Source organism: Psammomys obesus, unplaced genomic scaffold (assembly GCF_907164565.1).
Source record: "Psammomys obesus unplaced genomic scaffold, mPsaObe1.curated_primary_1811, whole genome shotgun sequence".
Classification (NCBI taxonomy): Eukaryota; Metazoa; Chordata; class Mammalia; order Rodentia; family Muridae; genus Psammomys; species Psammomys obesus.
Genome location: NW_026596125.1, coordinates 853,389 through 869,207, shown reverse-complemented (window position 1 = coordinate 869,207; position 15,819 = coordinate 853,389). Strand labels below are relative to the sequence as shown.

The window sequence follows — 15,819 nt, the reverse complement described above, 5'->3', positions numbered from 1 at the left end:
ACTGTGGCACCAAATCAGTATGTTTGGGAGCATCTCTAATTCTGTTAGAATAATTAACTGAGGTCCTGAGGCTGAGGGGATTCCAGAGTCCTCAGTTCCAATTCAGTGTGGCGAGGCGTATGCCGGAATACAAACTGTAGTATTCAGTCACAAACTGCCAGCTAACCCCTGACAAGGGACCTTACAGTTACTGCTGGTTCAGACACTTTCTCTGCCTTACTTCTTCAGGCATTCCATGTTGGCTTTCCATTCTTGCTCCCCTTGTGGGTCACCAGCCACCTCCAGTATGGAGCTGCCCAATTCACGAGTTGCCATCTGCTCAAGAAAACTCTGTACATTTTAAATGTACTTAGTTTTATCTCTTAATAACATCTTATATAATTTATTAGGATAAGTAATGCCAAGTGGGAATAGAGACTGCAATTGGGCACAAAGGTTCTTTTATGAGACGATGCATAAAGGAACTGGATTGTAGTGTCAATCATACAACTCTACAGTTAAACTAAATGCCATTGAGTCCTAAGCTAAAAATGGGTGAATTTTTGTTGGGTAGGCTACACTTTCATAAAGGTGTTTTTAAAAAGTATTTTAAAGAGAGTTACTCACCTTAGACCATCTATGAATCTTTGTGTCAGTGAGCAGCTCAGCTGAAGACTTTTCACCTTGACTGATCTGAAACACACAATTTTACAGAAAATAAGCATAGGTGAGCATGCAAGTTTTCTGCCCAAAATGAATAAAAATAAAAATTCCTCAATGTTTTTCTTTTTAAAGGTGTGTTTATGTACACATGCATATACATATGAACATTTATCTTTACCTGAGATGTCACATATAGTTACCATGACCAGACTGACTTTTCTTGGTTTTGGTTTAATATCACAGGAGGTGTGTGCTGGCTAGTCTTAGATCAAGATGACATTGGAGTCAAGGGAGACTCAATTGAGAAAATATATCCATGTGACTGGGCTGTAGCAAGCCTGTAGGGCATTTTCTTAATTAGTGATTGATGGGCGAGGGCCTAGACCAGCGTGGGTGGTGCCACCCTCTGGGCTGGTGGCCCTGGTTTCTGTAAGAAAGCAGGCTGAGCAAGCCATGTGAGACAAGCTAGTAAGGGGCACCCCTCCATGGCCTTTGCATCAGCTCCTGCTGATGCAGGGTTCCTTCCCTGTTTGAATTCCTGTCCTGAGTTCTTTTGATAATGAAGAATGATAGAGAAGTATAAGCCAAATAAACCCTTTGCTCCCCAGCTTGCTTTTGGGCCGTAGCATTTCATTACAGCAATAGAAACCTTGACTAAGATTGGGTATTAAGGGTATAAAAGAAAACAGAAATAGAAGAAAAAAAAAAGGAAAGAAAAAAAAACAGGCTAGAAGTGAAGCTTTTTAGAATTGAGGTATATTAAGACAACTTCAGCTCTTTCTTGACATTAAAAAAAAATTAGTTCTTATGATCCATGTTCCACTTAAACGTCATTCTGAAAATAGGAGAAAGCAATTAAAAGCATTACCTTAGCGTTTTTTAGTTTTTCTCTTACTTTGCCTCTCAGTGTCTCTGTTATGTTTCGATTTTCTTCTGCATCTAAATCAAGATAGCACCATTAGACAGAGTTCACATCATCGTTTTTAATTTAGCCGCAGTGGCAGTAAAACATTGTGTGTCTTAGCTGCATCTGTGCCTAGCCATCATGAGCAGGAGTACACAGCTCTGGAGCTCTTAGAACCCTGCGTCTCTTCCCCCTTCTCACTGGGAACAGTTTATCTATGGTAAATTATGTATCTTTTGTAACTTTTTCTCTATCCGTTGTCATCTTCTCTTGCTGCTTCCTCAGGTATCAGCCAGAGTCTTTCTTGTTGTTGGGATCAGTAAGCAGGCACTTCTATGGCCAGCTCCAAGGGACGTGATAGACCGGTTATCAGGCATTTGTAAAGACACCCTGACCACCTGGAATTACCTGCGCATGCCCTTGATCACCCTATAAGAGAACTGGAACCCTCCCCCTCTCTCTCTTCTCCCTCTTCTGCCCCCTCTCTCTCTTCTCCCTCTTCTGTTCCCTCTCTCTCTTCTTCCTCTTCTGCTCCCTGATTCTCTCTCTCCTCCTCTCTTCTCCTCTCTCTCTCTTCTTTCTCTGTCTCTGCTCCCCTCTCCCCCCTTCCCTTAATAAACCTCCCACGTGGAACCGATCTCGTGGCGTGATTTGTGAACCCGCGCGTGTAACCTGTACATTCGAAAGTTTCCTAACACTTGTAGCCAAGCAAAACATGAAAGCAGCTCATGAAAACAATCTTTGTTGCTGTCTTCTCGTTAGAAAAAAATTCCTTGAGAACATTTGTATTCCATATAGATTGTGCTGGAGCATGAACTAATGTCAAAGCCACATTGTTCTTCTTCTTCTTCTTCTTCTTCTTCTTCTTCTTCTTCTTCTTCTTCTTCTTCTTATTATTATTATTATTATTATTATTATTATTATATTAAACTGGAATAATGGAATCTGAAAGGAAATGTATGCACGCCAAGCCATTTGTGACTTTCTGCCACTCATAGGATCGATTGAGAAAGACGATGGTTGTAAATGGTAGGCAGTCTCAGCCAACAAAATGAGCCGATTCAAGCCAAATTAAACTATATAAAGGCAGGTTTATTCAGGGAGATCTCAGGCAGGGTCACCGATCCCAACAGAACACGGCCAGAAAAGTCACCGGGCAGAGAAAGGCAGAAAAGGGGTGTGTGGGGGGGGAGCAAAGAGAAAGCATTCATGCAGAGAGAGAGAGAGAGAACAGAGGAGAAAGAGAACCAAAATGTCTACACTATACAGTGAAGAGCCTCTGCAGCAGAGGAAGCCCAGCCCCTGGGCTGCAAAGTTCAGGAAGGGACTGAGGGATGCTGGGAGAACCTGGAGGCCACTTTGGTATGGTAGATAGGTGTATCTCAGCCACTTCTCCGGGTCTGAATCCCAAAAGTACAGTTCTAAATACCATTTTTAAAAGAAAGATTAATTGGACATGTTCCCTTGAGTTTGCCTTTTCCTCCCCCTCCTGTTGAGTTCTCCCAAGTTATTCAGGTAGGAATACATTGTGGGGCTTTGATGGATTCTGTTTGCGGTTTAATTAAGATATGGAGATATCGATTCAGTTTAAGGCTGTTGGCCTTTTGCTGAGGCAGTCTCTCGGCTTCTAACTTAATTTCTCCGCCACTGCTTTTCCACACGTGGTTCTCACAGCCTGCTTTCCTGCTCTGTGCCATCTCCCTTTCATCACCTACTGAGATCTTACGCATTTATCTACAACTGCTTGCCTCTTCCTGTGGCTTTGTCTGCCTGACAGTCCTGCCCACCCCTACTTCCTGCCCTAGCTCCTGCTGCCAGCTCTTTATTAAGCAAAAGCCACATTTCTCAGGCGCCTGGTAGGCTTGGGAAGATCACCTTCCCCAGGGAAGCTTGCCTTACTTTGAAAGGCAGGTGAGAACGTGACATTTACATATCCTGGTAGCTTGGCATAGCTGGCTTCAAATAACAATTAAGAACACACTTTCTTATAGCCAGAAAATATGATATTTGTGGGTCACATGAATAAGGAATAGGACTAAAGCTGAGTCACAAAGCTGAGTCTTAAGCAGGTTCTGCATCTACACACATGGAAGGTCTGTTAGGAAACGTGCGAATGTGAAGGTTACACTCGGGTTCACAAATCACGCCATGAGGTTGGTTCCACGTGGGAGGTTTATTAGGGGAAGGGGGAGAAGGGAGCAGAGACAGAGAAAGGAAGAGAGAGAGGGAGAGAGAGAGGAGAAGAAAGGAAGAGGAAGAAGAGAGAGAGAGAGGGGGGAGGGTTCCAGTTCTCTTATAGGGTGATCAAGGGCATGCGCAGGTAATTCCAGGTGGTCAGGGTGTCTTCACAAATGCCTGATAACCGGTCTAACTGGGGCTGCCTGTAGAAGTGCCTGCTTACTGATCCCAACACTAACCCAGTCTCAGACACCAGTGAATCCTCCATGAGTACAGTAAATGACGAAGAAAATAGAACATTGTGAGTTTGATTTATTTGTATTTCCTTGGGCTCATCTTATATCATATACGAAACCTAGTCTATATTTATATTTTAGAATGCTAAAGCCCTAGGATGGGAGCAATCATTATATCTTTAAAAACTAAAACACAAGGATATCAGAGTCATGGCACGGTAGTGGAGAACCTTTTGGCAGACGCCTGTCCGTTATTTCTTCAGTATTGCTGCTGCATGCTGCTTCTGACATCTGTGGGGAAAAGCAGGGAAGGTTAGGTTACAAGTGTCAGTTACTGAACAGCTTTCCTTATGTCAATCAGCCTTCTGAACATCGGCTCCTGTAAAACATCAATTCATATTCTTTTGTCTGTCTGCTCAAACTTGAATTTTTTTACTAATTTACATGAATTCTTTATATATGATTGATTTTAAAATTAAGTAATTGCCATCTGAAATCTAAAAAAACAAAAATCTAAATGACAAAATCTGAGAGTTCATGCTTCTGTACTACCTGCCTCATATTTTCTAGAAAATTATACACATATATATCGAATTATACACATATGTATAAAAGTACTTTAAAAATCCAGCATTACATAACTCATATGCTTGAGGGGTTTCTCTGCAGTATCTGATAATGCAGACACCTTCCTTCCTGAAAAAATATTTAAACATTGCTTTCTATTCTTGCCTGTCTTCTAACCTTCATCTTCAACGGCCGGCCACACTGTTCCCCAACCCAGAAAGGCAAGTGTGCCCAAGGCCTTGGAGAGTGTGTGCACTCCCTGGCCTCTCAAATATGTGTCTCCAGTTCTCACTTCCCTCCCAAATACCGAAGAACATTCTAGCTACCCCCTGGTAGGAGAAACTGAACGCCATTACTAAAAGTTGATGGGAAGATGAACATTTGCAGTTTTTCAAAGTTCAATCTTGTAAAGTAACTAACTGTTCTCACACTCCAGTGGTATTTGTTTTCAGCTTTAAATTTGAGATAAATAATAGCAAATAGTCTTGAAAAAAACAATTGCACCTGCTGACCAAAACAGCTTGAAGCCGGAGTGGAAAAAGCAAAAGGACACAGATTAGTTTCACATTTGCATTAAAAACATGGGTTTGAGGGTTGGTGAGATGGCCCAGTGGGTGAAGGCGCTTGTCACCAACGCAGGCTACCCAAATCCTATCCCTGAGACCCACACTGTAGTATGAAAGACCCAACTCCCACAAATTGTCCTCTAACCTCCACAGCTGTGCAGTATACACACACACATACACAAATAAATAAATGTATTGAAAATTTTAAGAATGGACTTCTGCAAGGGCGGGGATCAGATGTGGGGGTAGGAGGTGGGAGGTGAGAAGGCTGGGAACAAGAAGGGAAACTGAGGGGGAACATCACTTTGTCAAGCTGGAGGCCCTCAACGGGTTAAGCTTCTGGGTGGACATAGGTGTGACGCTAGCTGAGACTCCTAATGGTGAGGGGAGAGGGACATGCCACTGAAGTGACTGCCTCCTAGCCAGGCAGGACTAGCAAAAGGAGGGGATCAACAACCCACCAACAAAACTTTTGATCCAAAAATTACCCTGCCTAGAAGAAGTGGAGGGATAAAGAGGGAACAAAGATTGAGGGAACGTCCAACCAATAACTGACCAATAATTGCACATACGTGACTGATGGGCGGCTTGGTCTTCATATGGGGCACCTGGCGAGTGGATGGGGGGTCTAACATGGACTCTATTGCCTGCTTTTGGATCACTTTCCCCTGGCAGGGCTGCCTTGCCTGGCCTCAGGGGATGAGGTATGCTCAATCCTGATATGACTTGAAATGCTGGGGAGGGTTGAAACAGAGGTAGGTTTGGGGGAAAGGGAGAGGGGAAGAGGGAAGGAGAGGAAGGGGGGAAACTAGGAGGAAAGGGGGGAGGGGTCACCCTTGGGATGTAAAGTAAATAAGCTGAAAAAAAATTTTATTAATTAAAAAAAAGAATGGCCTTTTGTTGAAAATCAAAGCAGGGTATCAACATGATCCTGATTTTTGAAAAATTAATATAACAAAAATCTACTTAATAGACATTTATGAAAGAATTTCAAAACCTGCCGATGAGTCCTTTAGCAGTTTAAAACTCCTGAATAAGGCCACCACGAGCCAGTATGCCCCCTTCTCACTAACCTCGAGCCACCCTCAAGAAAACTGACCACCAATAGTGCCTTCTGAAGAGATGTAGAGCACTGACCTTGGCAAGAGATTAGTGGAGGAGATCTAGCTTAACATCCAACAATTCTGTCTAACATTCCTCAGCGGGGAGGGCGTTCTGACCTAACTTGTTTGAACTGAGGAGACTGGCAGCCTCCTCCTGCCTCTGGAGCTACCTACAACAGACAGCTGAGGGAGGAGGGAGCTACAGACAACCCAGCTAGCAGGCGAGGCGGTTAGGAATACTTTCTACTTCATTTCATTGCTTTTTTTTTTTTTAACCTTGTGTTTGGGTTTTTAATTCCTGCTTTTGATTTTCAGTCAGTTAGTTGTTTTTTAGCTCATCAAAGCCTTTAGCAAATACGAAAGGATCAAAATAATTTCTTGTATCAGATTACAAAAGAAACTTGCAATCGACCGCAGATGAAACCCTAGAAATTACAAGCACTTAGAGATGGAACTGTACTCTCTTGAAGAAACAGTTTGTCCTTGAAGAACTCAGGGAGGGATTGTAAATATTCCTAGAGACAAATGGGAATGAAGGCACAATTATCCAAACACCTAGGGTATGGCTAAGGAAGACTTACGGTATGAAGGCATCTAGCTTTACGGATATAAAAGTTTTTAAATCATAGAATTTCCAAATTAATAACATATTTACTTCAAGGTCTTAGGAAAACAAGCACCAGCCGAATGTAAAGATAGTCAGCAGAGACAGATCAGGGCAATAGAAATTAATAAAATGAAGACCAAAAGAGCAACACACAGAATGAATCACAAAGGAGTTGATTCTTTGGAGAAATTAAACAAGACTGGTAAGCCCTTTCAGTGGTTAGTCTTGGTTGTCAACTTGAATGAAGCCGAGATTTACTAAGACACACCTGTTGGGTGTGTCTCTGAGGGTATTTTCCAGGAGGATTAACTGAGGGGAGACCCTTTTGAAAAGTCAGTCGCATCCTCCAGCCTAGCCTGGATATAATGTAAGATGCTTCAAAGTCAGCTTTTGCTTCTCTCCTTGCTGGTGAGTGCATCTGCCTTGCTGCTGTCACAGCTGCTACTGCCCTTGGCCGACATCAGGATGCAGTTTCCTCAGTGTCCTATTATGGACTCAGGACCCAGGTATAAACATGCAACCTGGGCTGCACAAATTTTGAAAAAGGTGTGAAAACATACATTGCAAAAAAGACAACATATTCAACAAGTGATGCTGGGGAGACTGTCCATGTGTAGAACAATTCAGATCTCTTCCTTTGAGCAAAAAACAACTACTAGATCAAAGACCTGCTAGAAAAACTGTCAGACTTTTCTAGAAGACATGGACAAACATTTCAAGATATACGCACAGGCAAAGACTTTCTGAAAAGGAAAAGTGTTCTCTTCTCCGACAGAAGAGAAAATGATCACAAGAATTGACGAACGGGATTATGTGAAATGAAAAAGCTGCTCTACTGCAAAGAAAACATCTGGCAGAGGAAAGACAGCTGAGAATCTGTAACGAAGTGCAAAGTTACACATCAGTCCCCCAATCACCCAGCCGAAAGAGGCCCGGCGCACTAAAAGGCTCTCAAAACAAGAAATGTGAGTGGCCAATCAATATCTGGAAAGGTCTCTCAGCCATCAAAGAAACGCAAATTAAAAGCGGCATGAGAGTCTACTTCATTTCTTTCAGAACGGCCATCATGAAGAGAACAAGAAAGTTCTCAGGCTGTGGCTATGTGAAGGAGGAACCCTTACACACTGGTGGAAGTGAGAACTGGGGCGACCACTCAGGAAGTCAGTACCCAGACTCTTAAAAAACAAACAAACAAACAAAACAAAACAATGAAGCTGCAATGATAATATGATCCAGCTCTACTATTCCTGGACATAGACCCAACTCAAGTCAACATGTCAGTTGTAGCCAGGCTTGGTGATGCAAAGCTATAATCCCAACACTCAGGAGGCAGGAGTAGGCAGATCTCTGTGAATTCTGGGCCAGCCTGGTCTACACAGTGAGTGCCAGAGCAACCAGGGTGACAGAGAAAGACCCTGTCTCAAAAAACAAAACAAAAACAAAGGCATTTGCATTTATTGTTATACTATTCGTTTTGAAAAATGGCCTTCAGTAGATGAATGCAAAGAATGAATTCCCAGCGCCTGAGAGGAAGTAGGTGGTGACTGATGGTTTTGATGATCTCTATAAGCCTATTTCTCTCCAATGCTATCATATACAAGCTGTTTACAAACTGTTTTAAGGATCAAAATGTGTAACAGAGAGCATAAAAGTAACTGAATGCAAATGAACACTGTTTTCAGGAAATCAGACGTTCTGGTAAAATGCTATAAAAACATGTTTTTGTTGTTTGTTGGTTTTTTTTTTTTTTAAGCCTTCAAAAATTCCATTAATACTTTACCTTTCTAAAAATTTCTTCTCTTCTCTTTGAGATCTTTTTCATGATGACTCTTTTATCTTTACTCTCTAAATAAAAAAGAATGAGAGACCATGTTATGAAAACAAGACTCTTGTGACAGGATTAAAAAGCATGGTAGGGGCTACAAACATGGCTCAGCGGTGAAGAACACAGGCTGCTGTGCCAGAGGACCCAGGTTTGATTTCTCAGTACCCACACGGTAGCTCACAACTGCCTCCAGTCCCCAGGCATCCAGTGCCCCCTTCTGGCCTTACCAAGCTGCACACGGTCCGCAAGACATACACTCAAGCAAAACTAAAAAAACAAAAATAACAGCAACACACACACACACACACATCAAAAAAACAAACAAACAAAAAAAAAGGATGAAATACACTGTCATTTTGCTCTACCTAAGACTGTATTGAAACTGAGCCAAGCGGCCGGCCATAGAGGCTTGACTTGACTTGGGCAAAGGCAAGGGCCGTTTTGGGAACAGCTGGCTCCTGCTGATGGGCACTGTGGCGGTGGAGCCGCTTCGTGAAGGACGGCCGTGATCCGCGAGCCACGCCGACTCGACGGCTCTCGGCAGCCAGGCGAGCTCCAGCGGCGACCGTGGCGGTTCCGCCGCAACTGCCTGACCGGAAGTCGAGTCTGGGGGCCAGCGGTGAAGTCTTCGGGGCGGGGGGGGGGGGGGGGGGGGGGGGGCCGCGGGGGGGGGCCGGGGGGGGGGGGGGGGGGGGGAAAGGGAAGCCCTTCTTTCCCGGTGCTACAGCTCAGAACAAACAGCCAGTCTTAGAAGTCCTTTGGAGAAGTACATGGTGCTCGCCACTGTATTGCCCGTGATACAGGGACTGAGAAACGTTGGGCAGGGGGAGCGGTTTTGAGGATGAATGCATCTCATTGGCTGGGACTCAGGACACTGGCAACGCTCTCTTTACACGGGGGAAAGAGAACAGGTGACAAGCTCATGTGACCGAACACCTGTAGACACCTGGGGTTGTGTCACGTGCTCCTGGGGCAGGCACAGAAACACGAGAGAGCTTTGTCCCACACCTGTTCTCAGGATGAGAGTTTGAATCTTGAGTTTGAGATTTCCAGGGTTTGAACATGCTCCATCTCCGCAGTTCCATGCCAGTTCCTCTGGAGGCACGGTCGGGATGCAGATAAACAAACGGTTATCTACAAGACACTGGATAAAACTGCAGAGCTGGGTGAAAACTGAATTTGCTGTATTGAAATCTCCCTCCGACAGCCCCGACATACTCTGTTAAAATGCTGCCTGTGGGTGAAGACTGACTCTCTTTCAGAATATTTTGTCATTAACTTTTACAGTTAAAGCTTCCTCTAAAGGGTAGGGAAACCGAGGATTAAGAATTTCTGCATCAGATGCCCTACAAGTCCAATGTCAAAACAAAACAGCAGTTCTTGTAGCCGGGGACAGGAGTATGGCGCGGGTATGGGTGCTTTTATTTCAGATGCAGTTCTCAATACAAGAGGTTCATTTTTATTTTCAGTGCTTTGCAATTCATGTCACAAATGAACTATCCTGTAAATCTTGGACTGGGTAACACTGCTCTTTCAAAGGCCCTGAGTTCCCGGCACCCAGTGGAGGGGCCCACAACCTGCAAGTCTGGCTCCCCGGTACTCGATGCCCTCTTCTGGCAGCAGCAGCTCCCGAACTCACACACACCCATGTCTCCCACTCCCTTACACACACACACAAAAAAAAAAAAAATCTAAGCAGTCTTGGACTGGGGAGATAGCTTAGTACATAAAACACTGTGAGATCAGTTAGGTTCGGATTCTCAGAACTCATGTAAGGCCAGGCGAGCGTGGAGGCGGGGAAACCAGGGCCAAGATCCGGGTTCCAGGAGCGAGTCTCAGCAAATCGAGTGTGATGGAGGAAGACCACCAAAGTCACACGGTGGCTGCCTGCGGGCACCTACACTGTGAGTGTACCACTCACCGGCAATAAATGAATAAACGAATAAAACAGAGTATGCCCCACCCCACGCTTCTTTGCTCCTTGTTAAAATAATGACCTGAACAAACCATATAAAGTTGGGGACTTGCTAGTGGGGCTCAGCACAGTGCTGTGTGCCCCTTCATTCCAACATGACATTTTTATGAACTGCTTTCTGTGTCCACCCTATTGAATGCTTGGCCTGTGATTCTGAAGACAGGAGGTCTTTAAAACTTGGCTGGCCTTACGCTTGAAAAAGGTGGCACAGGCATAAAGCAGCCACAAAGGTAACAGGCCCAGGTTAGGTAGGAACCATGGGGCACAAGGAACTGAACTCAGGAGTTCCACTTGCCTCATTATCTGGAAACAAACAAAAAAAACAAAACTACTCACCATTAAATTTGTTTAAGCCTCAAATTCTCATTCCAAATAAAATACTGTGGTTCTCTCATCTTTGCTGTCTAGCGCTCATCTGGTATAGCAATTTAGGAGCAATGACACTAGATTCTTGTCTTTTGGGCTGTGAGCCTAGCCTTTAAGGGCCAAGCCATCTATACAGTCCAACAGCAGGTTCTTAAGGCAGAGAGAATGTTTTCCTTAAACACTGATGTCATGGAAGAGATGGGAAATGTCCACATGTTGCAAGTATTAGAGAATGTGGTTTACTTTAAGAACATTTAACCTCTAGGGTCACCACACAGTGGCATGTCTTTTTAAAAAGTACACATGGCATATGTGTGCTTGTGTGTGGATGTGTACTGTGCTGTATTATTATTATACACAAGTGTTAAATTATATGGGTCCAAATAACTAAATCAAGTTAATGCAGGATTTGAGATCTCCTACTAGAGTGTTTATAGAACACAAGTTGAGGAAACCTAAGTGCTTTCAAGGTTAAAGAGCATTGTTTGTTAGAGGGGAGGGAGTAGGGAAAAGTATTAACACTCCAGTAGATATTTCAAACTATTAGTCTAATCTCACAGGTAGAACTGTTTTTGATTAACCGCTCCAACTAAAGATCTGACAGATTTCATATGAAAGTTTGAATTTCTTTTTCTTTTTTAATTATTTATTTTTGTTTTTTTGAGACAGGGTTTCTCTGTGTAGCCTTGGGTGGACTCACTTTGTAGACCAGGCTGGCCTCGAACTCACTGAGATCCCTCTGCCTCTGCCTTCCTGAGTGCTTCCATGTGTCACCATGCCCGGCTCCAAAAGTTTGAATTTCTTGACAAAGATTTAGAAAAACAACATCTGAGCAGGCAAACAGGCAGGCAGGCAGGCAGGCAGACATCTGGACAGGCAGGCAGGTAGTCATCCAAGGCAGCAATGGTTAATGGTAAATGGTCTACAGTGTCTCCTGTGCACAGAGAAAGCCTTTCCAGTTCTCCATAAGCAAACTGCCCTACTTGGCTCTCCAGCACCGAATCTCAGCATCAGTTGCCTTTTCTTTTTTTTAATCAATTGCCTTTTTACAGTCTTCTTTATCTTGATGAACTTTTACTTTGTCAATCTGCCTGAGCGTTAGAGTTGAAAGCACCAGCTGTAGAGGTTAAGTGAAGGTCCAGTAGGGTGGCCTGCAGTCTTAGCACTAAGGAGGCTAAAGCAGGAAGATCCTGAGTCCCTGGTCAGCCTAGGTTAGCTCCACAATGGGACCTTTTCCTACTTCCAATTAGGACAACAGCAGCATCAAATGGGGAGAAGTTCCTTTTAACAAGTACAGGTTATCTGAGGAGTTCAAGCAAGCCTTGCTTTGTACTGACTGGTCAAAAAGCGAATCCTCTGTCGCTTCAGCTTTAGAAGATGTCTCTACCTCTGACCTCCCTGACATCCCTAATTGATCAGGTCCGGTTTTATTGTCGGAACAGTGTGGAAGGGCTGACTAACCATGCTGCTTTCTGTCCCGCCTTCTTTCTGGGACGATGACAGACTCCAACAGTGATGCGTGGAAGCACATTGCAAGCTGTAGCCAGAGAAGGGGCCGCCAGTCTCCGACAACGGTTAACTCATCCAGAAGAAAGACTTCTTTTTCCCTCCAAAGAATCTTTCTCCAAAGTTAAAAAGATAAAGCATCACACCATCACTGACAAGAAAAAAAACTCAATTTTTTTATGTGTATGTATGAGCTTGTGTCAGGTGCCCTGGAGGTAGAGTTAGAAGCAATCGTGGACCGCCTCATGTGCGTGCTGGGCCCCACACCCCAGGCTTCTGTAAGAGCAGCAGGTGCCCATAACTGCTGGGCTACCTCTCCAGGCCCGTGAAAAAGTCACTAAGTCCTCTAAGTTAAAGCAAACACACAGTCTGTTACCGAGAGCACGCAGCACTGTCCATGGTACAGCCTGCCACCATCTCCTTTCCTGCCCATAGCTGGTGCTTTAATACCTATCACTTCTCAAGCCAGCACCACAGTCAGCCTTGAACTTTCAGCAGCTGCCTTTGCTTGTCAGAAGCAATAGAGATTCAGACATGGATACTGACCGCAAAGCCAGCTCACCAAGATAGACAGTTGCCTCGCCTGCTCAAGAGAACAGGCATGCTGGTCCTGTCCACAGCTGCTGCTCTGGGTCCCATCCATCCTCTCACTCCCGGGGGCCTTGTGTTGCTACTGAAGTCTTAATCATCAGTTCAACCCTTCTCCATCTCACTGTGCCAGTTCAGTCTCCTTTTTTTTCCCAACAAAAGGAAAATAACTCTGATTTCTTTATTCTTTTTTACACCCAAACTTGTAGAAAAAGTAATCTTTTCCCTTTCCTTACCTGTCACTGACCCACCCACAGTGTCTGGCCTCCACCACCCATCGTGCACCAAAGGCTTTCCTCTGTGTGTTTGTTGTGTGAGTGTTCCTGTGCCGTGTCACTGGGAGGTCAGAGGACAACTTTTGGGACTTGGTTCTCCCCTTCTACCACGTGGGTCCCAGGGATTGAACTCAGGTCATAATGCTTAGCAGCAAGCACCCTTAGCCCAACCACCAAGGGCTTTCTGATTGTCAGTCCCACTGTTTCTTGGGCCTCTGGTCTGATCTTGGTTTCTCTATTTATTTCTGTGTTTTCTCTAATACATTTCTATTTTTCTTCTCCTACCTCCTAAACCATTTTAAATTTCCAGTGTCAGTTACTTTGGGCTCCTTCTCCAGTATTTGGTTTGTTTGTTTGTTTGTTTTAATTCTTAAAGAAATTATTTTTATGTTTATAGTGCTTTGCCTGCATATATGTCTGTTATGTGTCTGTATGTGCCTGGGGCTTGCAGAGGCCAGGAGAGGGCACTGAGTCCCCTGGAACTGGAGTTTAGAGAGTCGTGAGCTTCCATGTGGATGATGGGGATTGAACCAGGTCCTCGGGAAGAGCTGTCAGTGGTCTTAACCACAGAGTATCAATTCTGACCCTGTCAAGCTCATTTTAATGTGTGTGTGCGCGCGCTTGCGAACGTGCCCACGAAGGGAGCATACTCAGATTGTCAGGCCTCCAGGCAAGCACTTTTATCTGCTGAGCCAATTCATCACCCCCCCCATTTGTTTTTTAAGTGATTCTTTTCTTTCATGTATAAACACATTCAGATTCATCTTTTTAAAAGCCCACATCATTTTTTCTGCTGTGGCAGTCATTATCCCTGATTCTGCTTTAATTTTTCTCTCTCTGTGTAGGATGTGTGGTATATTTGGGTGTGGTTCGAATGCCTGTCTCATTGGGTGTCTTTTTTTTTTGCTCTGTCTTATTCCTTTGAGGCAAGGTCTCTCTGAACCCCCTGTAGAAAACTAATAACCACTTGGATTGTTGTGGAAGAGGGATAAGTTTTTGAGGTGGCATGTGAGCTGGTCCGCTGTGGGAAAGCTGTTGGTTGGCAGACAGTGCTTGTCCAGGAGCCAGGAAGACAACCTTCATGGGATGATAAAGTGGTCAGTATGTCTGAAATGTGCAGTGTGATCTCTAGACAACAGTTTTGACATCTCTTGAAATGTAGAAACTTGGGCCTCACCCTGGATCTACTGATTTTTCATTTTTATTTTGACTCAGGGTCTGTTTGCCCTGGGACTCACTATGTAGACCAGGCTGCCCTCAAAGTCACAGAGAGTGACCTGCCTCTGCCTGGTAATTGCTGGGATTAAAGGCATGTGCCACCATATCCAGCCTTAAAATTAAGGGATTTTTATTTCAATGTGATCCCAGGTGATTTGCATTTACATTAAATGGTGGTAAGTATGGCCTTTTAAGGTTCATTCAAAGCCTTGCAATTCCACTTGAATATCCACAGTCAAGTGCTGCATGGTGAACTCTGCAGAAACTAAATGTGTATTCCAAGTAGGAAGTTTTCCCTGAGTCTAGAATAATTAAAGAAGGTTCCACTGCCTGGCCAGCTGAGTAATGGAGAAATGCAGTCATATCAAAAGAAAACTCCAGGAACATAGCTGGCCTGGCAGTTGGGAGATTGGCTAGAATTTCTTCCTTAGATTCACTAAAGTAACTCTGAGCCCTGCTTTTCAGAAAGAACAGGTCACATATTGTCCCAAGGAGCATATTCTGGCTAGAATGGTTTGAGTGTCCTAGTGAAATTCCAAAGAACTGTGGTGCACAGGAAATGGTCTGGCTTGGACGTTAGGAGACACTTTTGCAATAGGAAGGACATCCGGCCTAAGGGTTGAAGGTAGAGTGGGTCAAAGGTAGCTGAATCAGAATCAGCCTCCCTGGACAGGATACAAGGAATGCCAGAGGGTGAAATGGGATGTGAGCCTGGAGATAGCTAAGAGCCAGGGACTACTGGAATCTTGGATGTTGCTGGGGATAGCTGACCTTACTTGTAGGCCCCAGAAAGCCACCTATGAGGTAAGGCAGAGATGTGATTAAGCTTGCAAATTTTATTTTTTAATTTAAACTTTTTTTGAGAGTTTCATACATGAATACCGTATTTACATAATTTCTACTCTGTTTTTGTTTTGAGACAGAGTCTCTCTACATAGCTCTGGCTGTCCGGGAACTTACTAGGTAGACCAGGCTGGCCTCAAATCACAGAGATTTGCCTGCCTGTGTTTCTCAAGTGCTGGGATCAAAGGCATGCTCCACCAGGACAGCCATTTCTACTTTAAAAAAAAAGATTTGGGGCTGGAGAGGTGGCTCAGTGGTTACTAGAGGACCTGGATTATATTTGTAGCAACAACATGATGGCTCAAAAACACCTGCCACACCAGTTTCAGGGGATCTGGGATGGCCTTTTCTGGCCTCCTTGGGCATTGATGCAGAGATAAAATACGCAGACAAAATACCCATACACATACAACATTTTTT

General features: G+C 44.2%; 1 protein-coding gene across 1 annotated transcript in view; it reads right to left on the bottom strand.

The window, feature by feature from the left end:
- The window catches only part of Cc2d2b (coiled-coil and C2 domain containing 2B), a 73,702-nt gene extending 64,664 nt beyond the window's left edge, over positions 1–9,038 (bottom strand). Inside the window, exons 1-5 of the mRNA XM_055591615.1 lie at positions 8,994–9,038; positions 8,584–8,648; positions 4,192–4,251; positions 1,511–1,588; positions 601–672 (exon numbers count right to left, since the gene is read on the bottom strand). Of these exons, the coding sequence (XP_055447590.1) occupies positions 601–672; positions 1,511–1,588; positions 4,192–4,251; positions 8,584–8,625 (252 nt within the window). The 5' untranslated portion in view covers positions 8,626–8,648; positions 8,994–9,038. The remainder of the gene's footprint in view (positions 1–600; positions 673–1,510; positions 1,589–4,191; positions 4,252–8,583; positions 8,649–8,993) is intronic.
- Positions 9,039–15,819: the final 6,781 nt, after the last annotated feature.